Below are 27872 nucleotides of genomic sequence, written 5' to 3' on the forward strand. Positions count from 1 at the left end.
AACTCATTCCGCCCCTTGCACTCCCGAGTAACTCATGCCGCTCACTTCACTCCCCGTAACTCATCCCGCCCCCTTCACTCCCCTTGAAACTCATCCCATCCCCTTCACTCCCCGTGTAACTCATCCCGCCTCCTCACTCCGAATAACTCATTCCGCCCCCTTCACTCCCGAGTAACTCTTCCCGTCCTTCACTTCCGCGTAACTCATCCCGCTCCCTTCACTCCGTGTAACTCATCCCGTCCTTCACTTCCGTGTAACTCATCCCGCTCCCTTCACTCCCCGTGTAACTCATCCCGACCCCTTCACTCCCCGTGTAACTCATGCGACCCCTTCACTCCGTGTAACTCATCCCGTCCTTCACTTCCGTGTAACTCATCCCGCCCCCTTCACTCCCCGTGTAACTCATCCCGCCCCCTTCACTCCCCGTGTAACTCATCCCATCCCCTTCACTCCCCGTGTAACTCATCCCACCCCTTCACTCCCCGTGTAACTCATCCCGCCCCCTTCACTCCCCGTGTAACTCATCCCGCCCCTTCACTCCCCGTTTAACTCATCCCGTCCCCTTCACTCTCCCCGCCCACTTCACACTCACCGTGTAACTCATCCCGCTCCCTTCACTCCCCTTGTAACTCATCCCGCCCCCTTAACTCCCCGTCTAACTCATCCTGTCCCCTTCACTCCCCGTGTAACTCATCCCGCCCCCTTCACTCCCCGTGTAACTCATCCCGCTCCCTTCACTCCCCGTGTAACTCATGCCGCCCCCTTCACTCCCCGTGGAACTCATCCCGCTCCCTTCACTCCCCGTGTAACTCATCCCGCCCCCTTCACTCGCCGTGTAACTCATCCCGTCCCCTTCACGCTCCCCGGAACTCATCCCGCCCCCTTCACTCTCGCCGTAACTCATCCCGCCACCTTCACTCCCTGTGTAACTCATCCCCTCTTCACTCCCCGTGTAACTCATTCCGCCCCCTTCACTCCCCGCGTAACTGATCCCGTCCCCTTCAATCCCCATGTAACTCATCCCGACCCCTTCACTCCCCGTGTAACTCATCCCGCCCCCTTCACTCCCCATGTAACTCATCCCGCCCCCTTCGCTCCCCGTGTAAATCATCCCACCCACTTCACACCCCGTGTAACTCATCCCGCCCCTTTCACTCCCCGTGTAACTCATCCCACCGCCTTCACTCCCGTGTAACTCATCCCGCTCCCTTCACTCACCGTGTAACTCATCCCGCCCCTTTCACTCCCCGTGTAACTCATGCCGCCGCCTTCACTCCCCGTGCAACTCATCCCGCTCCCTTCACTCCCAGTGTAACTCATCCCGTCCCCTTCTCTCTCCCCGTAACTCATCCCGTCCCCTTCACTCCCCGTGTAACTCATCCCACCCCCTTCACTCCCCGTGTCCCCTTCATTCCCCGTGTTACTCATCCCGTCCCCTTCACTCCCCGTGCAACTCATCCCGCCCCCTTCACTCCCGTGTAACTCATCCCGCCCCCTTCACTCCCCGTGTATCTCATCCCGACCACTTCACTCCCCGTGTAACTCATCCCGACCCCTTCGCTCCCCGTGTAACTCATCCCGCCCCCTTCACTCCCCGTGTCCCCTTCATTCCCCGTGTTACTCATCCCGTCCCCTTCACTCCCCGTGCAACTCATCCCGCCCCCTTCACTCCTGTGTAACTCATCCCGCCCTTCACTCCCCGTGTATCTCATCCCGACCCCTTCACTCCCCGTGTAACTCATCCCGACCCCTTCGCTCCCCGCGTAACTCATCCCGCTCCTTTCACTCCCCGTGTAACTCATCCCGCTCCTTTCACTCCCATTGTAACTCATCCCGCTCCCTTCACTCCGTGTAACTCATCCTGCCCCCTTCACACGCCGTGTAACTCATCCCATCCCCTTCATTCTCCGTCTAACTCATCCCGCCCCCTTCGCACCCGTGATAACTCATCCCGCCCCCTTCACTTCCCGTGTAACTCATCGCGCCCCCTTCACTCCCCGTGTAACTCATCCCGCCCCCTTCACTCCCTGTCTAACTCATCCCGTCCCCTTGACTCCCCGTGCAACTCATCCCGCTCCGTTCACTCCCCGTGTAACTCATCCCGCCCCCTTCACTCTCCGTAAAACTCTTCCAGCCCCCTTCACTCCCCGTGTAACTCATCCCGCCCCCTTCACTCTCCCCGTAACTCATCCCGCCCCCTTCACTCCAGAGTAACTCATCCCGCCCCCTTCAGTCCCGGTATAACTCATCCCGCTCCCTTCACTCGCCATGTAACTCATCCCGCCCCCTTCGCTCCCCGTGTAAATCATCCCGCCCACTTCACTCCCCGTGTAACTCATCCCGCCGCCTTCACTCCCCGTGTAACTCATCCCGCTCCCTTCACTCACCGTGCAACTCATCCGGTCCCCTTCACTCCCCGTGTAACTCATCCGCCCCCTTCCCTCCCCGTGAAACCCATCCCGCCTCCTTCACTCCCCGGGTCCCCTTCATTCCCCGTGTTACTCATCCCGTCCCCTTCACTCCCCGTGTAACTCATCCCGCCCCCTTCACTCCCCGTGTAACTCATCCAGCTCCCTTCACTCACCGTGCAACTCATCCCGTCCCCTTCACTCTCCCCGTAGCTCAACCCGCCCCCTTCACTCCCCGTGTAACTCATCCCGTCCCCTTCACTCCCCGTGCAACTCATCCCGCTCCCTTCACTCCCCGTATAACTCATCCCGCCCCCTTCATTCTCCCCGTCTAACTCATCCCATCCCCTTCACTCCCCATGTAACTCATCCCGCCCCCTTCGCTCCCCGAGTAACTCATCCCGCCCCCTTCAATCCCGGTGTAACTCATCCCGCCCCCTTCACTCCCCGTGTAACTCATCCCGTTCCTTCACTCCCCGTGTAACACATCCCGCCCCCTTCACTCCCCGTGTAACTCATCCCGTCCCCTTCACTCGCCATGTAACTCATTCCACCCCTTCACTCCCCGTGTAACTCATTCCGCCCCCTTCACTCCCCGTGTAACTGATCCCGTCCCCTTCAATCCCCATTTAACTCATCCCGACCCCTTCACTCCCCGTGTAACTCATCCCGCCCCCTTCGCTCCCCATGTAACTCATCCCGCCCCCTTCGCTCCCCGTGTAAATCATCCCGCCCACTTCACTCCCCGTGTAACTCATCCCGCCCCTTTCACTCCCCGTGTAACTCATCCCGCCGCCTTCACTCCCCGTGTAACTCATCCCGCTCCCTTCACTCACCGTGCAACTCATCCGGTCCCCTTCACTCCCCGTGTAATTCATCCGCCCCCTTCACTCCCCGTGTAACTTATCCCGCCCCCTTCACTCTCCCCGTAGCTCAACCCGCCCCCTTCACTCTCCCCGTAGCTCAACCCGCCCCCTTCACTCCCCGTGTAACTCATCCCGCCCCCTTCACTCCCCGTGTCCCCTTCATTCCCCGTGTTACTCATCCCGCCCCCTTCACTCCCCGTGTAACTCATCCCGTCCCCTTCACTCCCCGTGCAACTCATCCCGCCCCCTTCACTCCGAATAACTCATCCCGCCCCGTTCACTCCCCGCGTAACTCATCCCATCCCCTTCACTCCGTGAAACTCATCCCGTCCCCTTCACTCCCCGTGTAACTCATCCCGTCCCCTTCACTCCCCGTGTAACTCATCCCGCCCCCTTCACTCCCCGTGTAACTCATCCCGCCCCCTTCACTCTCCGGAAAACTCATCCAGCCCCCTTCACTCTCCCCGTAACTCATCCCGCTCCCTTCACTCCGCATGTAACTCATCCCGCTCCCTTCACTCCCCGTGTAACTCATCCTACCCCGTTCACTCCCCGTGCAACTCATCCCGCCCCCTTCACTCCGTGTAACTCATCCCACCCCCTTCACTCCCCGTGTAACTCATCCCGCTCCCTTCACTCCCCGTGTAACTCATCCCGCACCCTTCACTCCCCGTGCAACTCATCCGGTCCCCTTCACTCCCCGTGTAACTCATCCGCCCCCTTCACTCCCCGTGTAACTCATCCCGTCCCCTTCACTCTCCCCGTAGCTCAACCCGCCCTCTTCATTCCCCGTGTTACTCATCCCGTCCCCTTCACTCCCCGTGTAACTCATCCCGCCCCTTCACTCCCCGTGCAACTCATCCCGCCCCCTTCACTCCGAATAACTCATTCCGTCCCCTTCACTTCCGAGTAACTCATCCCGCCCCCTTCACTCCCCGTGTAACTCATCCCGCTCTCTTCACTCCCCGTGTAACTCATCCCGCCACCTTCACTCTCCCCGTAACTCATCCCGCCCCCTTCACTCCCCTTGAAACTCATCCCGTCCCCTTCATTCCCCATGTAACTGATCCCGTCACCGTCACTCCCCGTGTATCTCACCCGCCCACTTCACTCCCCGTGAAACTCATCCCGCCCCCTTCGCTCCCCGTGTAACTCATCCCGCCCCCTTCACTCCCCGTGTAACTCATCCCACCCCCTTCCCTCCCCGTGTAACTCATCCCGCCCCCTTCACTCCCCGTGTAACTCATGCCGCCCCCTTCACTCCCCGTGTAACTCATCCCGCCCCCTTCACTCCCCGTGTAACTCAACCCGCCCCCTTCACTCCCCGTGTAACTCATCCCCCCTTCACTCTCCCCGTAACTCATCCCACCACCTGCACTCCCCGCGTAACTCATCCCGCCCCCTTCACTCCCCGCGTAACTCATCCCATCCCCTTCACTCCGTGTAACTCATCCCGCCCCCTTCACTCCCCGTGTAACTCATCCCGACCCCTTCACTCCCCGTGTTCCTCATCCCGTCCCCTTCACTCCCCGTGTATCTCATCCCGCCCCCTTTACTCCCCGTGTAACTCATCCCGCCCCCTTCACTCCCCGTGTAACTGATCCCGTCCCCTTCGCTCCGTGTAACTCATCCCGCCCCCTTCACTCCCCGAGTAACTCATCCCGCTCCCTTCACTCCCCCTGTAACTCATCCCGAACCCTTCACTCCCCGTGTAACTCATCCCGACCCCTTCGCTCCCCGTGTTCCTCATCCCGTCCCCTTCACTCCCCGTGTAACTCATCCCACCCCCTTCACTCCCCGTGTAACTCATCCCGCTCCCTTCACTCCCCCCATAACTCATCCCGCCCCCTTCACTCCCCGTGTTCCTCATCCCGCCCCCTTCACTCCCAGTGTTCCTCATCCCGTCCCCTTCACTCCGTGGAACTCATCCCACCCCCTTCACTCCCCGCGTAACTCATCCCGCCCCCTTCACTCCCCGCGTAACTCATCCCACCCCCTTCACTCCGTGTAACTCAGCCCGCCCCCTTCACTCCCCGTGTAACTCATCCCGTGCCCTTCACTCCCCGTGTAACTCATCCCGCCCCCTTCACTCTCCGAGTAACTCCTCCCGCCCCCTTCACTCCCCGAGTAACTCATCCCGCCCTCTTCACTCCCCGTGTAACTCATCCCGCCCCCTTCACTCCGGTGTAACTCATCCCTCCCCCTTCACTCCCCGTGTAACTCATCCCGCCCCCTTCACTCCCCGTGTAACTCATCCCGCCCCCTTCACTCCCCGTGTAACTCATCCCGCCCCCTTCACTCCCCGTGTAACTCATCCCATCCCCTTCACTCCCCGTGTAACTCATCCCGCTCCCTTCACTCCGTGTAACTCATCCCGCCCCCTTCACTCCCCATGTAACTCATCCCGCCCCCTTCACTCCGTGTTCCTCATCCCGCCCCCTTCACTCCGTGTAACTCATCCCACCCCCTTCACTCCCCGCGTAACTCATCCCGCCCCCTTCACTCCCCGCGTAACCCATCCCACCCCCTTCACTCCGTGCAACTCAGCCCGCCCCCTTCACTCCCCGCGAAACTCATCCCGCCCCCTTCACTCCGCGTAACTCATCCCGCCCCCTTCACTCCCCGTGTAACTCAGCCCGCCCCCTTCACTCCCCGCGAAACTCATCCCGCCCCTTCACTCCCCGCGAAACTCATCCCGTCCCCTTCACTCCCCGTGTAACTCATCCCGCCCCCTTCACTCCGTTTAACTCATCCCGCCCCCTTCACTCCCCATGTAACTCATCCCGCCCCCTTCACTCCCCATGTAACTCATCCCGCCCCCTTCACTCCCCGTGTTCCTCATCCCATCCCCTTCACTCCGTGTAACTCATCCCATCCCCTTCACTCCCCGCGTAACTCATCCCGCCCCCTTCACTCCCCGCGTAACTCATCCCACCCCCTTCACTCCGTGTAACTCATGCCGCCCCCTTCACTCCCCGTGTAACTCATCCCGCCCCCTTCACTCCCCGTGTAACTCAACCCGCCCCCTTCACTCCCCGTGTAACTCATCCCCCCTTCACTCTCCCCGTAACTCATCCCACCACCTTAACTCCCCGCGTAACTCATCCCGCCCCCTTCACTCCCCGCGTAACTCATCCCATCCTCTTCACTCCGTGTAACTCATCCCGCCCCCTTCACTCCCCGTGTAACTCATCCCGACCCCTTCACTCCCCGTGTTCCTCATCCCGTCCCCTTCACTCCCCGTGTATCTCATCCCGCCCCCTTTACTCCCCGTGTAACTCATCCCGCCCCCTTCACTCCCCGTGTAACTGATCCCGTCCCCTTCGCTCCGTGTAACTCATCCCGCCCCCTTCACTCCCCGAGTAACTCATCCCGCTCCCTTCACTCCCCCGTAACTCATCCCGAACCCTTCACTCCCCGTGTAACTCATCCCGACCCCTTCGCTCCCCGTGTTCCTCATCCCGTCCCCTTCACTCCCCGTGTAACTCATCCCGCCCCCTTCACTCCCCGTGTAACTCATCCCGCTCCCTTCACTCCCCCCATAACTCATCCCGCCCCCTTCACTCCCCGTGTTCCTCATCCCGCCCCCTTCACTCCGTGTTCCTCATCCCGTCCCCTTCACTCCGTGTAACTCATCCCACCCCCTTCAATCCCCGCGTAACTCATCCCGCCCCCTTCACTCCCCGCGTAACTCATCCCACCCCCTTCACTCCGTGTAACTCAGCCCGCCCCCTTCACTCCCCGCGAAACTCATCCCGCCCCCTTCACTCCGTGTAACTCATCCCGCCCCCTTCACTCCCCGTGTAACTCATCCCGTGCCCTTCACTCCCCGTGTAACTCATCCCGCCCCCTTCACTCCCCGTGTAACTCCTCCCGCCCCCTTCACTCCCCGAGTAACTCATCCCGCCCTCTTCACTCCCCGTGTAACTCATCCCGCCCCCTTCACTCCGGTGTAACTCATCCCTCCCCCTTCACTCCCCGTGTAACTCATCCCGCCCCCTTCACTCCCCGTGTAACTCATCCCGCCCCCTTCAGTCCCCGTGTAACTCATCCCATCCCCTTCACTCCCCGTGTAACTCATCCCGCTCCCTTCACTCCGTGTAACTCATCCCGCCCCCTTCACTCCCCATGTAACTCATCCCGCCCCCTTCACTCCCCGTGTAACTCATCCCGCCCCCTTCACTCCCCGTGTAACTCCTCCCGCCCCCTTCACTCCCCGTGTAACTCATCCCGCCCTCTTCACTCCCCGTGTAATTCATCCCGCCCCCTTCACTCCCCGTGTAACTCATCCCGCCCCCTTCACTCCGTGTAACTCATCCCGCTCCTTCACTCCCCGTGCAACTCATCCCGCCCCCTTCACTCCGAATTACTCATTCCGTCCCCTTCACTTCCGAGTAACTCATCCCGCCCCCTTCACTCCCCGTGTAACTCATCCCGCCACCTTCACTCTCCCCGTAACTCATCCCGCCCCCTTCACTCCCCGTAACTCATCCCGCCCCCTTCACTCCCCGTAACTCATCCCGCCCCCTACACTCCCCTTGAAACTCATCCCGTCCCCTTCATTCCCCGTGTAACTGATCCCGTCACCGTCACTCCCCGTGTATCTCACCCGCCCACTTCACTCCCCGTGAAACTCATCCCGCCCCCTTCGCTCCCCGTGTAACTCATCCCGCCCCCTTCGCTCCCCGTGTAACTCATCCCGCCCCCTTCACTCCGTGTAACTCATCCCACCCCCTTCCCTCCCCGTGTAACTCATGCCGCCCCCTTCACTCCCCGTGTAACTCATCCCGCCCCCTTCGCTCCCCGTGTAACTCATCCCGCCCCCTTCACTCCGTGTAACTCAACCCGCCCCCTTCACTCCCCGTGTAACTCATCCCCCCTTCGCTCCCCGCGTAACTCATCCCCCCTTCACTCCCCGTGTAACTCATCCCGTCCCCTTCACTCTCCCCGTAACTCATCCCACCACCTTCACTCCCCGCGTAACTCATCCCGCCCCCTTCACTCCCCGCGTAACTCATCCCATCCCCTTCACTCCGTGTAACTCATCCCGCCCCCTTCACTCCCCGTGTAACTCATCCCGACCCCTTCACTCCCCGTGTTCCTCATCCCGTCCCCTTCACTCCCCGGGTAACTCATCCCGCCCCCTTTACTCCCCGTGTAACTCATCCCGCCCCCTTCACTCCCCGTGTAACTGATCCCGTCCCCTTCGCTCCGTGTAACTCATCCCGACCCCTTCACTCCCCGTGTTCCTCATCCCGTCCCCTTCACTCCCCGTGTAACTCATCCCGACCCCTTCACTCCCCGTGTTCCTCATCCCGTCCCCTTCACTCCCCGTGTAACTCATCCCGCCCCCTTCACTCCCCGTGTAACTCATCCCGCTCCCTTCACTCCCCCCATAACTCCTCCCGCCCCCTTCACTCCCCGTGTAACTCATCCCGCCTCCTTCACTCCCCGTGTTCCTCATCCCGCCCCCTTCACTCCCAGTGTTCCTCATCCCGTCCCCTTCACTCCGTGTAACTCATCCCACCCCCTTCACTCCCCGCGTAACTCATCCCGCCCCCTTCACTCCCCGCGTAACTCATCCCACCCCCTTCACTCCGTGTAACTCAGCCCGCCCCCTTCACTCCCCGTGTAACTCATCCCGTCCCCTTCACTCCCCGTGTAACTCATCCCGCCCCCTTCACTCCCCGTTTAACTCCTCCCGCCCCCTTCACTCCCCGTGTAACTCATCCCGCCCTCTTCACTCCCCGTGTAACTCATCCCGCCCCCTTCACTCCCCGTGTAACTCATCCCGCCCCCTTCACTCCCCGTGTAACTCATCCCGCCTCCTTCACTCCCCGTGTAACTCATCCCGCCTCCTTCACTCCCCGTGTAACTCATCCCGCCCCCTTCACTCCCCGTGTAACTCATCCCATCCCCTTCACTCCCCGTGTAACTCATCCCGCTCCCTTCACTCCGTGTAACTCATCCCGCCCCCTTCACTCCCCATGTAACTCATCCCGCCCCCTTCACTCCCCGTGTTCCTCATCCCGCCCCCTTCACTCCCAGTGTTCCTCATCCCGTCCCCTTCGCTCCGTGTAACTCATCCCACCCCCTTCACTCCCCGCGTAACTCATCCCGCCCCCTTCACTCCCCGCGTAACTCATCCCACCCCCTTCACTCCGTGCAACTCAGCCCGCCCCCTTCACTCCCCGCGAAACTCATCCCGCCCCCTTCACTCCGCGTAACTCATCCCGCCCCCTTCACTCCCCGTGTAACTCAGCCCGCCCCCTTCACTCCCCGCGAAACTCATCCCGCCCCCTTCACTCCCCGCGAAACTCATCCCGCCCCCTTCACTCCGCGTAACTCATCCCGCCCCCTTCACTCCCCGTGTAACTCAGCCCGCCCCCTTCACTCCCCGCGAAACTCATCCCGCCCCCTTCATTCCCCGTGTAACTTATCCCGCCCCCTTCACTCCCCGTTTAACTCATCCCGCCCCCTTCACTCCCCGTGTAACTCATCCAGCTCCCTTCACTCCCCGTGTCACTCATCCCGCTCCCTTCACTCCCCGTTTAACTCATCCCGCTCCCTTCACTCCCCATGTAACTCATCCCGCCCCCTTCACTCCCCATGTAACTCATCCCGCCCCCTTCACTCCCCGTGTTCCTCATCCCGTCCCCTTCACTCCGTGTAACTCATCCCATCCCCTTCACTCCCCGCGTAACTCATCCCGCCCCCTTCACTCCCCGCGTAACTCATCCCACCCCCTTCACTCCGTGTAACTCAGCCCGCCCCCTTCACTCCCCGTGAAACTCATCCCGCCCCCTTCACTCCCCGCGAAACTCATCCCGCCCCCTTCACTCCCCGTGTAACTCATCCCGTCCCCTTCACTTCCCGTGTAACTCATCCCGCCCCCTTCACTCCCCGTGTAACTCATCCCGCCCCCTTCACTCCCCGTGTAACTCCTCCCGCCCCCTTCATTCCCCGTGTTACTCATCCCGCCCCCTTCACTCCCCGTGTAACTCATCCCGTCCCCTTCACTCCCCGTGCAACTCATCCCGCCCCCTTCACTCCGAATAACTCATCCCGCCCCGTTCACTCCCCGCGTAACTCATCCCATCCCCTTCACTCCGTGAAACTCATCCCGTCCCCTTCACTCCCCGTGTAACTCATCCCGTCCCCTTCACTCCCCGTGTAACTCATCCCGCCCCCTTCACTCCCCGTGTAACTCATCCCGCCCCCTTCACTCTCCGGAAAACTCATCCAGCCCCCTTCACTCTCCCCGTAACTCATCCCGCTCCCTTCACTCCGCATGTAACTCATCCCGCTCCCTTCACTCCCCGTGTAACTCATCCTACCCCGTTCACTCCCCGTGCAACTCATCCCGCCCCCTTCACTCCCCGTGTAACTCCTCCCGCCTCCTTCAATCCCGGTGTAACTCATCCCGCCCCCTTCACTCCCCGTGTAACTCATCCCGTTCCTTCACTCCCCGTGTAACTCATCCCGCCCCCTTCACTCCCCGTGTCCCCTTCATTCCCCGTGTTACTCATCCCGCCCCCTTCACTCCCCGTGTAACTCATCCCGTCCCCTTCACTCCCCGTGCAACTCATCCCGCCCCCTTCACTCCGAATAACTCATCCCGCCCCGTTCACTCCCCGCGTAACTCATCCCAGCCCCTTCACTCCGTGAAACTCATCCCGTCCCCTTCACTCCCCGTGTAACTCATCCCGTCCCCTTCACTCCCCGTGTAACTCATCCCGCCCCCTTCACTCCCCGTGTAACTCATCCCGCCCCCTTCACTCTCCGGAAAACTCATCCAGCCCCCTTCACTCTCCCCGTAACTCATCCCGCTCCCTTCACTCCGCATGTAACTCATCCCGCCCCCTTCACTCCGTGTAACTCATCCCACCCCCTTCACTCCCCGTGTAACTCATCCCGCTCCCTTCACTCCCCGTGTAACTCATCCCGCTCCCTTCACTCCCCGTGCAACTCATCCGGTCCCCTTCACTCCCCGTGTAACTCATCCGCCCCCTTCACTCCCCGTGTAACTCATCCCGTCCCCTTCAATCTCCCCGTAGCTCAACCCGCCCTCTTCATTCCCCGTGTTACTCATCCCGTCCCCTTCACTCCCCGTGTAACTCATCCCGCCCCTTCACTCCCCGTGCAACTCATCCCGCCCCCTTCACTCCGAATAACTCATTCCGTCCCCTTCACTTCCGAGTAACTCATCCCGCCCCCTTCACTCCCCGTGTAACTCATCCCGCTCTCTTCACTCCCCGTGTAACTCATCCCGCCACCTTCACTCTCCCCGTAACTCATCCCGCCCCCTTCACTCCCCTTGAAACTCATCCCGTCCCCTTCATTCCCCATGTAACTGATCCCGTCACCGTCACTCCCCGTGTATCTCACCCGCCCACTTCACTCCCCGTGAAACTCATCCCGCCCCCTTCGCTCCCCGTGTAACTCATCCCGCCCCCTTCTCTCCCCGTGTAACTCAACCCGCCCCCTTCACTCCCCGTGTAACTCATCCCCCCTTCACTCTCCCCGTAACTCATCCCACCACCTTAACTCCCCGCGTAACTCATCCCGCCCCCTTCACTCCCCGCGTAACTCATCCCATCCTCTTCACTCCGTGTAACTCATCCCGCCCCCTTCACTCCCCGTGTAACTCATCCCGACCCCTTCACTCCCCGTGTTCCTCATGCCGTCCCCTTCACTCCCCGTGTATCTCATCCCGCCCCCTTTACTCCCCGTGTAACTCATCCCGCCCCCTTCACTCCCCGTGTAACTGATCCCGTCCCCTTCGCTCCGTGTAACTCATCCCGCCCCCTTCACTCCCCGAGTAACTCATCCCGCTCCCTTCACTCCCCCGTAACTCATCCCGAACCCTTCACTCCCCGTGTAACTCATCCCGACCCCTTCGCTCCCCGTGTTCCTCATCCCGTCCCCTTCACTCCCCGTGTAACTCATCCCGCCCCCTTCACTCCCCGTGTAACTCATCCCGCTCCCTTCACTCCCCCCATAACTCATCCCGCCCCCTTCACTCCCCGTGTTCCTCATCCCGCCCCCTTCACTCCGTGTTCCTCATCCCGTCCCCTTCACTCCGTGTAACTCATCCCACCCCCTTCAATCCCCGCGTAACTCATCCCGCCCCCTTCACTCCGTGTAACTCAGCCCGCCCCCTTCACTCCCCGCGAAACTCATCCCGCCCCCTTCACGCCGTGTAACTCATCCCGCCCCCTTCACTCCCCGTGTCACTCATCCCGTGCCCTTCACTCCCCGAGTAACTCATCCCGCCCTCTTCACTCCCCGTGTAACTCATCCCACCCCCTTCACTCCGGTGTAACTCATCCCTCCCCCTTCACTCCCCGTGTAACTCATCCCGCCCCCTTCACTCCCCGTGTAACTCATCCCGCCCCCTTCAGTCCCCGTGTAACTCATCCCATCCCCTTCACTCCCCGTGTAACTCATCCCGCTCCCTTCACTCCGTGTAACTCATCCCGCCCCCTTCACTCCCCATGAAACTCATCCCGCCCCCTTCACTCCGTGATCCTCATCCCGCCCCCTTCACTCCGTGCAACTCATCCCACCCCCTTCACTCCCCGCGTAACTCATCCCGCCCCCTTCACTCCCCGCGTAACCCATCCCACCCCCTTCACTCCGTGCAACTCAGCCCGCCCCCTTCACTCCCCGCGAAACTCATCCCGCCCCCTTCACTCCGCGTAACTCATCCCGCCCCCTTCACTCCCCGTGTAACTCATCCCGCCCCCTTCACTCCCCGTGTAACTCATCCCGCCCCCTTCACTCCCCGTGTAACCCATCCCATCCCCTTCACTCCCCGTGTAACTCATCCCGGTCCCTTCACTCCCCGTGTAACTCATCCCGCTCCCTTCACTCCGTGTAACTCATCCCGCCCCCTTCACTCCCCATGTAACTCATCCCGCCCCCTTCACTCCCCGTGTAACTCATCCCGCCCCCTTCACTCCCCGTGTAACTCCTCCCGCCCCCTTCACTCCCCGTGTAACTCATCCCGCCCTCTTCACTCCCCGTGTAATTCATCCCGCCCCCTTCACTCCCCGTGTAACTCATCCCGCCCCCTTCACTCCGTGTAACTCATCCCGCTCCTTCACTCCCCGTGCAACTCATCCCGCCCCCTTCACTCCGAATTACTCATTCCGTCCCCTTCACTTCCGAGTAACTCATCCCGCCCCCTTCACTCCCCGTGTAACTCATCCCGCCACCTTCACTCTCCCCGTAACTCATCCCGCCCCCTTCACTCCCCGTAACTCATCCCGCCCCCTACACTCCCCTTGAAACTCATCCCGTCCCCTTCATTCCCCGTGTAACTGATCCCGTCACCGTCACTCCCCGTGTATCTCACCCGCCCACTTCACTCCCCGTGAAACTCATCCCGCCCCCTTCGCTCCCCGTGTAACTCATCCCGCCCCCTTCGCTCCCCGTGTAACTCATCCCGCCCCCTTCACTCCGTGTAACTCATCCCACCCCCTTCCCTCCCCGTGTAACTCATGCCGCCCCCTTCACTCCCCGTGTAACTCATCCCCCCTTCGCTCCCCGCGTAACTCATCCCGTGCCCTTCACTCCCCGAGTAACTCATCCCGCCCTCTTCACTCCCCGTGTAACTCATCCCGCCCCCTTCACTCCGGTGTAACTCATCCCTCCCCCTTCACTCCCCGTGTAACTCATGCCGCCCCCTTCACTCCCCGTGTAACTCATCCCCCCTTCACTCCCCGTGTCACTCATCCCGTGCCCTTCACTCCCCGAGTAACTCATCCCGCCCTCTTCACTCCCCGTGTAACTCATCCCGCCCCCTTCACTCCGGTGTAACTCATCCCTCCCCCTTCACTCCCCGTGTAACTCATCCCGCCCCCTTCACTCCCCGTGTAACTCATCCCGCCCCCTTCAGTCCCCGTGTAACTCATCCCATCCCCTTCACTCCCCGTGTAACTCATCCCGCTCCCTTCACTCCGTGTAACTCATCCCGCCCCCTTCACTCCCCATGAAACTCATCCCGCCCCCTTCACTCCGTGATCCTCATCCCGCCCCCTTCACTCCGTGCAACTCATCCCACCCCCTTCACTCCCCGCGTAACTCATCCCGCCCCCTTCACTCCCCGCGTAACCCATCCCACCCCCTTCACTCCGTGCAACTCAGCCCGCCCCCTTCACTCCCCGCGAAACTCATCCCGCCCCCTTCACTCCCCGTGTAACTCATCCCGCCCCCTTCACTCCCCGTGTAACCCATCCCATCCCCTTCACTCCCCGTGTAACTCATCCCGGTCCCTTCACTCCCCGTGTAACTCATCCCGCTCCCTTCACTCCGTGTAACTCATCCCGCCCCCTTCACTCCCCATGTAACTCATCCCGCCCCCTTCACTCCCCGTGTAACTCATCCCGCCCCCTTCACTCCCCGTGTAACTCCTCCCGCCCCCTTCACTCCCCGTGTAACTCATCCCGCCCTCTTCACTCCCCGTGTAATTCATCCCGCCCCCTTCACTCCCCGTGTAACTCATCCCGCCCCCTTCACTCCGTGTAACTCATCCCGCTCCTTCACTCCCCGTGCAACTCATCCCGCCCCCTTCACTCCGAATTACTCATTCCGTCCCCTTCACTTCCGAGTAACTCATCCCGCCCCCTTCACTCCCCGTGTAACTCATCCCGCCACCTTCACTCTCCCCGTAACTCATCCCGCCCCCTTCACTCCCCGTAACTCATCCCGCCCCCTACACTCCCCTTGAAACTCATCCCGTCCCCTTCATTCCCCGTGTAACTGATCCCGTCACCGTCACTCCCCGTGTATCTCACCCGCCCACTTCACTCCCCGTGAAACTCATCCCGCCCCCTTCGCTCCCCGTGTAACTCATCCCGCCCCCTTCGCTCCCCGTGTAACTCATCCCGCCCCCTTCACTCCGTGTAACTCATCCCACCCCCTTCCCTCCCCGTGTAACTCATGCCGCCCCCTTCACTCCCCGTGTAACTCATCCCCCCTTCGCTCCCCGCGTAACTCATCCCGTGCCCTTCACTCCCCGAGTAACTCATCCCGCCCTCTTCACTCCCCGTGTAACTCATCCCGCCCCCTTCACTCCGGTGTAACTCATCCCTCCCCCTTCACTCCCCGTGTAACTCATGCCGCCCCCTTCACTCCCCGTGTAACTCATCCCCCCTTCACTCCCCGTGTCACTCATCCCGTGCCCTTCACTCCCCGAGTAACTCATCCCGCCCTCTTCACTCCCCGTGTAACTCATCCCGCCCCCTTCACTCCGGTGTAACTCATCCCTCCCCCTTCACTCCCCGTGTAACTCATCCCGCCCCCTTCACTCCCCGTGTAACTCATCCCGCCCCCTTCAGTCCCCGTGTAACTCATCCCATCCCCTTCACTCCCCGTGTAACTCATCCCGCTCCCTTCACTCCGTGTAACTCATCCCGCCCCCTTCACTCCCCATGAAACTCATCCCGCCCCCTTCACTCCGTGATCCTCATCCCGCCCCCTTCACTCCGTGCAACTCATCCCACCCCCTTCACTCCCCGCGTAACTCATCCCGCCCCCTTCACTCCCCGCGTAACCCATCCCACCCCCTTCACTCCGTGCAACTCAGCCCGCCCCCTTCACTCCCCGCGAAACTCATCCCGCCCCCTTCACTCCGCGTAACTCATCCCGCCCCCTTCACTCCCCGTGTAACTCATCCCGCCCCCTTCACTCCCCGTGTAACTCATCCCGCCCCCTTCACTCCCCGTGTAACCCATCCCATCCCCTTCACTCCCCGTGTAACTCATCCCGGTCCCTTCACTCCCCGTGTAACTCATCCCGCTCCCTTCACTCCGTGTAACTCATCCCGCCCCCTTCACTCCCCATGTAACTCATCCCGCCCCCTTCACTCCCCGTGTAACTCATCCCGCCCCCTTCACTCCCCGTGTAACTCCTCCCGCCCCCTTCACTCCCCGTGTAACTCATCCCGCCCTCTTCACTCCCCGTGTAATTCATCCCGCCCCCTTCACTCCCCGTGTAACTCATCCCGCCCCCTTCACTCCGTGTAACTCATCCCGCTCCTTCACTCCCCGTGCAACTCATCCCGCCCCCTTCACTCCGAATTACTCATTCCGTCCCCTTCACTTCCGAGTAACTCATCCCGCCCCCTTCACTCCCCGTGTAACTCATCCCGCCACCTTCACTCTCCCCGTAACTCATCCCGCCCCCTTCACTCCCCGTAACTCATCCCGCCCCCTACACTCCCCTTGAAACTCATCCCGTCCCCTTCATTCCCCGTGTAACTGATCCCGTCACCGTCACTCCCCGTGTATCTCACCCGCCCACTTCACTCCCCGTGAAACTCATCCCGCCCCCTTCGCTCCCCGTGTAACTCATCCCGCCCCCTTCGCTCCCCGTGTAACTCATCCCGCCCCCTTCACTCCGTGTAACTCATCCCACCCCCTTCCCTCCCCGTGTAACTCATGCCGCCCCCTTCACTCCCCGTGTAACTCATCCCCCCTTCGCTCCCCGCGTAACTCATCCCCCCTTCACTCCCCGTGTAACTCATCCCGTCCCCTTCACTCTCCCCGTAACTCATCCCACCACCTTCACTCCCCGCGTAACTCATCCCGCCCCCTTCACTCCCCGCGTAACTCATCCCATCCCCTTCACTCCGTGTAACTCATCCCGCCCCCTTCACTCCCCGTGTAACTCATCCCGACCCCTTCACTCCCCGTGTTCCTCATCCCGTCCCCTTCACTCCCCGTGTAACTCATCCCGCCCCCTTTACTCCCCGTGTAACTCATCCCGCCCCCTTCACTCCCCGTGTAACTGATCCCGTCCCCTTCGCTCCGTGTAACTCATCCCGACCCCTTCACTCCCCGTGTTCCTCATCCCGTCCCCTTCACTCCCCGTGTAACTCATCCCGACCCCTTCACTCCCCGTGTTCCTCATCCCGTCCCCTTCACTCCCCGTGTAACTCATCCCGCCCCCTTCACTCCCCGTGTAACTCATCCCGCTCCCTTCACTCCCCCCATAACTCATCCCGCCCCCTTCACTCCCCGTGTAACTCATCCCGCTCCCTTCACTCCCCCCATAACTCATCCCGCCACCTTCACTCCCCGTGTAACTCATCCCGCCTCCTTCACTCCCCGTGTTCCTCATCCCGCCCCCTTCACTCCCAGTGTTCCTCATCCCGTCCCCTTCACTCCGTGTAACTCATCCCACCCCCTTCACTCCCCGCGTAACTCATCCCGCCCCCTTCACTCCCCGCGTAACTCATCCCACCCCCTTCACTCCGTGTAACTCAGCCCGCCCCCTTCACTCCCCGTGTAACTCATCCCGTCCCCTTCACTCCCCGTGTAACTCATCCCGCCCGCTTCACTCCCCGTTTAACTCCTCCCGCCCCCTTCACTCCCCGTGTAACTCATCCCGCCCTCTTCACTCCCCGTGTAACTCATCCCGCCCCCTTCACTCCCCGTGTAACTCATCCCGCCCCCTTCACTCCCCGTGTAACTCATCCCGCCTCCTTCACTCCCCGTGTAACTCATCCCGCCTCCTTCACTCCCCGTGTAACTCATCCCGCCCCCTTCACTCCCCGTGTAACTCATCCCATCCCCTTCACTCCCGGTGTAACTCATCCCGCTCCCTTCACTCCGTGTAACTCATCCCGCCCCCTTCACTCCCCATGTAACTCATCCCGCCCCCTTCACTCCCCGTGTTCCTCATCCCGCCCCCTTCACTCCCAGTGTTCCTCATCCCGTCCCCTTCGCTCCGTGTAACTCATCCCACCCCCTTCACTCCCCGCGTAACTCATCCCGCCCCCTTCACTCCCCGCGAAACTCATCCCGCCCCCTTCACTCCGCGTAACTCATCCCGCCCCCTTCACTCCCCGTGTAACTCAGCCCGCCCCCTTCACTCCCCGCGAAACTCATCCCGCCCCCTTCACTCCCCGCGAAACTCATCCCGCCCCCTTCACTCCGTGTAACTCATCCCGTCCCCTTCACTCCCCGTGTAACTCATCCCGCCCCCTTCACTCCCCGTGTAACTCATCCCGCTCCCTTCACTCCCCGTGTAATTCATCCCGCCCCCTTCACTCCCCGTGTAACTCATCCCGCTCCCTTCACTCCCCGTGTTACTCATCCCGCCATCTTCACTCCCCGTGTAACTCATCCCGCCCCCTTCACTCCCCGTGTAACTCATCCCGCCCCCTTCACTCCCCGTGTAACTCATCCCATCCCCTTCACTCCCCGTGTAACTCATCCCGCTCCCTTCACTCCCCGTGTAACTCATCCCGCTCCCTTCACTCCGTGTAACTCATCCCGCCCCCTTCACTCCCCATGTAACTCATCCCGCCCCCTTCACTCCCCGTGTAACTCCTCCCGCCCCCTTCACTCCCCGTGTAACTCATCGCGCCCTCTTCACTCCCCGTGTAATTCATCCCGCCCCTTCACTCCCCGTGTAACTCATCCCGCTCCCTTCACTCCCCGTGTTCCTCATCCCGCCATCTTCACTCCCCGTGTAACTCATCCCGCCCCCTTCACTCCCCGTGTAACTCATCCCATCCCCTTCACTCCCCGTGTAACTCATCCCGCTCCCTTCACTCCCCGTGTAAGTCATCCCGCTCCCTTCACTCCGTGTAACTCATCCCGCCCCCTTCACTCCCCGTGCAACTCATCCCGCCCCCTTCACTCCCCATGTAACTCATCCCGCCCCCTTCACTCCCCGTGTAACTCATCCCGCCCCCTTCACTCTGTGCAACTCATCCCGCCCCCTTCACTCTGTGTAACTCATCCCGCCCCCTTCACTCCCCGTGTAACTCATCCCTCCCCCTTCACTCCGTGTAACTCATCCCGCCCCCTTCACTCCCCGTGTAACTCATCCCGCCCCCTTCACTCCCCGCGAAACTCATCCCGCCCCCTTCACTCCGTGTAACTCATCCCGCCCCCTTCACTCCCCGTGTAACTCAGCCCGCCCCCTTCACTCCCCGCGAAACTCATCCCGCCCCCTTCACTCCGTGTAACTCATCCCGCTCCCTTCACTCCCCGTGTAACTCATCCCGCTCCCTTCACTCCGTTTAACTCATCCCGCCCCCTTCACTCCCCATGTAACTCATCCCGCCCCTTCACTCCCCGTGTAACTCATCCCGCCCCCTTCACTCCCAGTGTTCCTCATCCCGTCCCCTTCACTCCGTGTAACTCATCCCATCCCCTTCACTCCCCGCGTAACTCATCCCTCCCCCTTCACTCCGTTTAACTCATCCCGCCCCCTTCACTCCCCGTGTAACTCAGCCCGCCCCCTTCACTCCCCGTGTAACTCATCCCGCCCCCTTCACTCCCCGTGTAACTCATCCCGCCCCCTTCACTCTCCGTGTAACTCATCCCGCCCCCTTCACTCCCCGTGTAACTCATCCCGCCCCCTTCACTCCCCGTGTAACTCATCCCGCCCCCTTCACTCCCAGTGTTCCTCATCCCGTCCCCTTCACTCCGTGTAACTCATCCCATCCCCTTCACTCCCCGCGTAACTCATCCCTCCCCCTTCACTCCGTTTAACTCATCCCGCCCCCTTCACTCCCCGTGTAACTCAGCCCGCCCCCTTCACTCCCCGCGAAACTCATCCCGCCCCCTTCACTCCCCGTGTAACTCATCCCGTCCCCTTCACTCCGTGTATCTCATCCCGCCCCCTTCACTCCCCGTGTAACTCCTCCCGCCCCCTTCACTCCCCGTGTAACTCATCCCGCCCTCTTCACTCCCCGTGTAACTCATCCCGCTCCCTTCACTCCCCGTGTTACTCATCCCGCCATCTTCACTCCCCGTGTAACTCATCCCGCCCCCTTCACTCCCCGTGTAACTCATCCCGCTCCCTTCACTCTCCGTGTAACTCATCCCGCCCCTTCACTCCCCGTGTAACTCATCCCGCCCCCTTCACTCCGTGTAACTCATCCCGCTCCCTTCACTCCCCGTGTAACTCATCCCGCTCCCTTCACTCAACGTGTAACTCATCCCGCTCCCTTCACTCAACTTGTAACTCATCCCGCTCCCTTCACTCCCCGTGTTACTCATCCCGCCATCTTCACTCCCCGTGTAACTCATCCCGCCCCCTTCACTCCCCGTGTAACTCATCCCGCCCCCTTCACTCCCCGTGTAACTCATCCCGCTCCCTTCACTCCCCATGTAACTCATCCCGCCCCTTCACTCCCCATGTAAGAATTGCGTCACCATGTCAATGTGCTCAGCAGCTCAAGTTCATTTTAAATGGGAGAGAAACTGCACTGGGAAATTCTATTCAATACAAAGTAGAAGTTACTGTACCTGGTAAACTTTTGATCTCTGCCCTGTGAATCCATCCCACAGAATGACTGTCCCTTCATAGTCACTGCTCGCTAACAGGTTCTTGTGGTAACTGCTCCAGCTGATACAGCTGAAATCAAATCGGCAAAACACATCATCATGAACAGCTTCTAGAACTTCCTCACAGCATACTCCAATGACACAGGCTAACAGCTATCTGCCACAACCTTGGAACAGGAGGAGGGCATTCAGCCCCTTGAACTTGTTGTGTCATTCTATTAGATTATGGCTGATCTGTACCTAAACTCCAAATCTCGATAGCCTTGGCCAACTCGGCTTGGTCGACCTCAGCTCCAATAGATCCCCAGCATCCACAGTTTTCTGGGGGACAGAGTTCCAGATTTTCACTGCCCTTTGTGAAGAACTGCTTCCTGACAACACCCCTTAACAGTCCAGCTCTAATTTTAAGGTTATGCCTCTTGTTCTGGACTCCCCACCAGAGCAAACAGTTTCTCTTTTATCTACCCTATCAACTCCTTTAATCATCTTAAACACCTCAAGTAGTTCACCCCTTAATCTTCTATATTCAAGGGATCCTCGGTTCCGAGGGACTGCCGGAGAAGATATTCGAGGGAATACAAGCCTAGTCTATGCAACCTATCATAATTTAACCTTCTATCCCCGGTATCATTCTGGTGAATCTACAGTACACCCACTCCAAGGCCAATATAGCCTTCCTGAGGTGCGGTGCCCAGAACTGAACACTGTTCTCCAGCTGGGGTCTAACCAGAGCTCTGTACAGCCGTAATCCAGCCCGAGATAAAGGCCAATATTCCAATAGCTTTTTAAATTATTTATTGTACCTGTCTACTCGCTTTTCCACTCTCTTATGATTACTTAGGGACTCCCCAGGCCCTTAGACATCGAGTTAGAATCATAGAATGATAAAAGACAGAAGGAGGCTATTCGGCCCATCGTGCTCTTTGAAGTGATCCAATTAGTCCCCTTCCACATAGCCGTGCAAATTTTTCCCTTTAAAGAAATATATCTAATTCCCTCCCATAACCATCTGTACAGTCGGTGAGTTCCTGCCCGGGAACACCGGAGGAATTTCTCGACATCTACCCTCTCAATCCCCTTCATAATTTTGAAGAACTATCAGCATTACCTTTTAGAGAGAAAAGAGCTCCAGCCTTTTCTGCTTTTTATATCCTCTCAGTTCTGGTATGATCCTTGTAAATCTATTGAGCACATTCGCCAGTGCCTCTATATCCGTTTGATGGGACAGTGTAGAGGGAGCTTTGCTCTGCATCTAACCCGTGCTGTACCTGCCCTGGGAGTGTTTGATGGGACAGTGTAGAGGGAGACTTACTCTGTATCTAACCCGTGCTGTACCTGCCCTGGGAGTGTTTGATGGGACAGTGTAGAGGGAGACTTACTCTGCATCTAACCCGTGCTGTACCTGCCCTGGGAGTGTTTGATGGGACAGTGTAGAGGGAGACTTACTCTGTATCTAACCCGTGCTGTACCTGCCCTGGGAGTGTTTGATGGGACAGTGTAGAGGGAGACTTACTCTGTATCTAACCCGTGCTGTACCTGCCCTGGGAGTGTTTGATGGGACAGTGTAGAGGGAGCTTTACTCTGTATCTAACCCGTGCTGTACCTGCCCTGGGAGTGTTTGATGGGACAGTGTAGAGGGAGACTTACTCTGTATCTAACCCGTGCTGTACTTGCCCTGGGAGTGTTTGATGGGACAGTGTAGAGGGAGCTTTACTCTGTATCTAACCCGTGCTGTACCTGCCCTGGGAGTGTTTGATGGGACAGTGTAGAGGGAGCTTTACTCTGTATCTAACCCGTGCTGTACTTGCCCTGGGAGTGTTTGATGGGACAGTGTAGAGGGAGCTTTACTCTGTATCTAACCCATGCTGTACCTGCCCTGGGAGTGTTTGATGGGACAGTGTAGAGGGGGCTTTACTCTGTATCTAACCCGTGCTGTACCTGACCTGGGAGTTGAGAGCGAAAGTCCGCATTACCCAAGTAACTCAAATGTTATTTCTGGGAAGTTGTGCGATCAGCACACGAGTTAAAACAGCTTTCTGCTGAGCATGTGTTGTAAATTGTGTAATCAGGCCTAAAAGCAAGGATATCTTCACAGGGAAGTAAAATAGTAAGAATGTATAAGAGTCATTCAGCCATATCTGTAATGGTCTGGAGTATGTCAGCTTGGTCACTTGTGTTATGGGGGAAATGAGAAGAGTTTGACGGAAATTAGATCACCTCTAGGCATGGTAATAAATGATGGGAAAGTTTATGACAGCAATCAACATACTTGTGTTTATGGAAGTGCATCTTTGTTGGGTTTATGTTATTCTGTTGTCATTTGTATGTATCTTTGATGTACTATGATTTATTGGTGGTATGCATGGAATGCAGTGATCAAAGGTGAAATTTGGTATGAGAGATGTGAGTGAACCACTGTTCAGCAGCCCATACTGGAATCGTGAAGTATGTCTCAGCACCTGATACTGGAATCGTGGATACGATGATGCCTCACAGAGCCCATACTGGTTGTAGATGGTATCAGGTTTCAATAAAGACTGATCTTTATTGCCGAGAACAGACTTTAACAGCAACACAATTCATGAGATAAATGCCAGCATTGCAAGAGACTGTGAATCAAAACACAACATGCACCTGGCCCAACACCCCACCCTCGATGAGGAATGTCTTTACAACCGCGTCCACATCCACAGGAAACGAATATCGATCTTTGCTAAAGCCCTGAAGGACGTCGCTTTTAACCGGGTCCATACCCAGACCCCAAGAGGACCCCCCCCCCCCCCGACCACCAGAGATCAGCGGGGTACATACCAGGACCACTACAGAGACCACCACCACACCAACCGGGACCAGAGAGGATCCCCATGCACAACAACAATATCCGACCTGCACCACTCCTGTCCCACAGGGGAACAGGACCGCTCCCAGCCAGACAGAGGGAGAGATGCACAGGGCGTACGCAATATCTCAGACAGAGACAATCCATTAAGAGACAATAAGCAGACGTGCAGCAGCATCTACTTCTGCCTTATGGATCAGAAAATGAAAAAAATCAAGGACTAATTAATAGAAAGAATTGTAACCAAGTAGTATTAGCATTTATAGACAACTGAGATGATCTTTTTTTCCCACATTTAGACACGACAAACACATATCATTCTTTAACATATCATAGTAAAAGATCAAACTTAACATGAAATCCTTATATATTTCGACCTGGAATATCCAAGGTCTACGCTCTTCGGTGCTCGACGTGAAGAGTAGGACCCCAGAGTTCACAGATGAAACTAAAGATCTAGATATTATCATTTTACAGGAAACTTGGTATAAAGGAAAAGGACACACTGGCCGTCCCCAAGGGTACACAGAGCTGGTGGTCCCCTCCAATAAATTACCAGGAGTAACCCAAGGCAGAGACTCCGGAGGCATACTGATTTGGTTTAAAACAGAGCTTAAGAATTGCATCAAATTTATTAAAAAAAGGCGAAAACCACATGTGGCTCAAAATTGAGAGGGGGATTATCTCTAACACCCAAGATGTTTTCATTTGCGCACTCTATATCCCCCCAACGGAATCCCCGTATTTTAAAGAGGACACCTTCTCCAACATTGAGAGGGAGATTATCCAATTCCAGGCCAAGGGGAACGTGTTGATCTGTGGTGACCTCAATTCAAGAACTGGCGAAGAACCAGACTTCACCAATAATCAGGGAAACAATTACATATTCGGGAATAACCACTTCGATATCCCTTCCCTTCCATACAGGCATAACTGCGACAAGCAGACAAATACGAACGGAAAACAACTCCTACAGCGCTGTCGAAGCCTGGGTCTGTACATTGTCAATGGTAGGTTCATGGGAGACCTCCAAGGAAGACCGACCTATTGCTCACCTCTTGGCTGCAGCACCGTAGACTATATGATTACGGATTTGGACCCATCCTCTTTCAGAGCATTCACAGTCAAACTACAAACAACACTGTCAGATCATAGTCAAATTACTATGTATCTCAAAAAGACAGAAACAAACAACATAGAAACACAACCCAGTAAACTGTACAACACCAAAAAATCGTACAGATGGGCCAAAAACGACACGGAAAAATACCAGAAAGCAATTAGCGATGAATCAACTCAAGCTCTCTTGGACACCTTTCTGGATAACATATACACACACAATAAAGAAGGCGTAAACCGGGCAGTGAATAACCTAAACAATATTTTTGATAATTTGGCAACAAGGTCAAACTTGATAGCTCGCAAGAACAAACCCAAAACAAAAAACTATGAAAAATGGTTTGACCCAGATTGCCATAACATGAGGAAAAAACTTAGAAAATTATCAAACCAAAAACACAGACATCCAGAAAACGAGGAATTACGCCTTACTTATTGTCAGACACTAACACAATACAGAAACACACTCAGAACCAAAAAAGAGCAATATATTAAGAATACACTCAGCTCCATTGAGGAATCCATTGATTCCAATTGTTTCTGGGACAACTGGAATACATTACACAAAAAACAACACGACAAATTGGCCATTCAAAATGGAGACACATGGGAAAACCACTTTGAAAAATTATACCAGAAAAACACACTAAGGCCAGAGCAACACCAAATATGCAAAAAACTGGAAAAGCTCGAAATGGCCATAAAAGATAACCAAAACCCACTAGACTCCATAATAACAGAAAAAGAACTTTTTGAAAAACTCAAGGACCTGCGACCAGGAAAAGCTTGCGGGGCAGACGGCATACTAAGCGAGATGATTAAACACACAGACGATAAAATGAAACTGGCTATCCTAAAACTCTTCAACTTGGTTCTGAGTGTCGGTTACTTCCCTGATATCTGGAACAAAGGACTCATGACGCCCATATACAAAAGTGGGGACAAAGTCGACCCAAATAACTATCGAGGCAGCTGTGTAAACAGTAACCTGGGGAAGGTATTCTGTAGTATCATAAACAAAAGACTTATAAACTTCCTTGAGGAGCACAATGTCTTGAGTAAAAGCCAAATTGGATTCCTGCCAAACTATAGAACATCAGATCATATCTTCACCCTACAGACCCTAATTGACAAACACGTTCATCAAAACAAAAGCAAAATCTACGCATGCTTTATAGATTTCCAGAAGGCTTTCGATTCCATCTGGCATGACGGTTTATTCCTGAAACTTATCGAAAGCGGGGTAGGGGGAAAAACATATGATGTAATTAAATCAATGTACACAAACAACAAATGTGCAGTAAAAATTGGAGACAAACAAACAAAATACTTCCCACAGGGGCGGGGGGTGACGCAGGGCTCGCCAATCTCACCGACACTCTTTAATATTTACATAAATGAATTGGCAAAACTACTTGAACAATCTACAGCACCCAGCCGCACCCTATATGAATCCAAGGTTAAATTCCTCCTCTATGCAGACAACCTGGTTCTGCTGTCACCAACTAAGGAGGGTCTACAGCAGAACCTGGATCTGCTGGAGTCGTACTGCCAGACTTGGGCACTGACAATAAATCCCCAAAAAACCAAAGTCCTTGTGTTCCAGCAAAGATCCAGACATCAGGGACCCAAAATAAATTTCACACTAGGAACAACCAAAATTGAACAAACCACTAACTACACATACTTGGGCTTAAAAATCAGTTCTACGGGAAATTTCAAACTGGCTGTGAATGAACTGAAAGAGAAAGCAAGAAGGGCTTTCTATGCCATTAAAAAGTCAATCCAAATAGAAATCCCAATTAGCATTTGGCTCAAAATTTTCAAATCAGTAATTGAACCAATTGCACTCTATGGCAGTGAAGTGTGGGGACCGCTAACACAACAAGAATTTGCAAAATGGGACAAACACCCAATTGAGATCCTACATGCAGAATTCTGTAAAAGTATCCTCCGGACTCAAAGGAAAACCGTAAACAATGCATGCAGGGCAGAACTAGGCCAATATCCATTAATAATCACTATCCAAAAAAGAGCCACCAAATTTTGGAAACACCTAGAAATGAGCAACCCCCAATGCTATCATTACGAAGCCCTGAAATGCCAAGAGAGGACCATAAAGAAGAATACCCTCAGTCAACTAGTCCTGGGACTCAGTGAAGTAACTACTAACACTGCTAACAATAACCAGCCCCAGGACAGTGACAGCGTAACACAAAGAATTCGACCCAACACAATTGTCACTAAACAAAAGGAAAAATATCTGTCATATTGGGCAGAAACAACAAAAATCCAAAGCAAACTCAATTGCTACTTGGCCCTAAACAGACAATACAACATGGCTGATTACCTGACCATGGTAAAGGATAGCAAACTGAGAAAAACCTTGACAATGTACAGACTTAGTGAACATAGCCTGGCGATCGAAAAAGGTAGACACAGGCAGACCCGACTACCAAGAGAGGACAGGATATGCTCTCACTGCAGTCAGGGAGCGGTGGAGACAGAGATGCACTTCCTCACAGCTTGTAGAAAATATCAGGGCATAAGGGAGAATTTCTATCCAAAATTCACAAAAATATGCCCGGAATTCAGAAATTTGAATGACGACCAAAAACTCCCATACCTACTAGGGGAAGAGAGAAATTGTGTAACACTAGCGGCACACTATGTTACAGCTTGCCATAAACAGAGGGACAACCACTAAATATAAGAAAAGAGTATATATAAATTATATGAAAGTATATTTATACACTCAGGGATATATCTGTTTATACACTGTATGGATAGATCTGTATTTTTGTGTACAAACATGAATGTTTTTCGATGCTTTGGCAACATAAGATGTAACTTGTCATGCCAATAAAGCGATTTGAATTGAATTGAATTGAATTGACTGATCCTGCATTGCTACAACTGAGTGAGAGAGAGATCTGGCGTTTAAACTAAGAAAAGGAACAAGAAAGCAGTCCCACATCTTGGTGACCCTGACGTGATTTTTTTTCAAATTTAGTTAAGTCTGAGCTGGACCAACATGATATTTTCAAAGTTTGTCATGTCGAAGTTGGTTCAGTGATTTTTTCACATTTCGTTGAAGTTGGATTTGGTTCGAGGAAGTGTTTCCCACACATCAGTTCGAGGGGTGTGTATTCTCTTAGTTGTCGCGACTTAAAGGGATCTCCAGTTCGCAATGGGAGGATCAGAGAATATCCAGACGAGGTCCTTTCATTTCTTAATAAATGGATCGAGTCTAAAGGGGGCCCTACGGGATAGGGCAGGAAACAATGACTGGAGGATGGAGAGAGGCACAGCAGCCCTTAGTGGAGAG

General features: G+C 56.4%; 1 protein-coding gene across 1 annotated transcript in view; it reads right to left on the reverse strand.

Moving 5' to 3' along the window:
* Window positions 1-27872, reverse strand: part of cop1 (COP1 E3 ubiquitin ligase) — a gene marked incomplete at its 5' end in the record, with an annotated part of 130351 nt that overhangs the window by 96030 nt on the left and 6449 nt on the right. Inside the window, one exon of the mRNA XM_085977983.1 lies at window positions 20548-20656. Within this exon, the coding sequence (XP_085834109.1) occupies window positions 20548-20656 (109 nt within the window). The remainder of the gene's footprint in view (window positions 1-20547; window positions 20657-27872) is intronic.

The sequence above is a fragment of the Somniosus microcephalus genome, chromosome 3, assembly GCF_052327205.1.
Source record: "Somniosus microcephalus isolate GS21.2 chromosome 3, FLI_Smic_1.0, whole genome shotgun sequence".
In the NCBI taxonomy this organism is placed as follows: domain Eukaryota; kingdom Metazoa; phylum Chordata; class Chondrichthyes; order Squaliformes; family Somniosidae; genus Somniosus; species Somniosus microcephalus.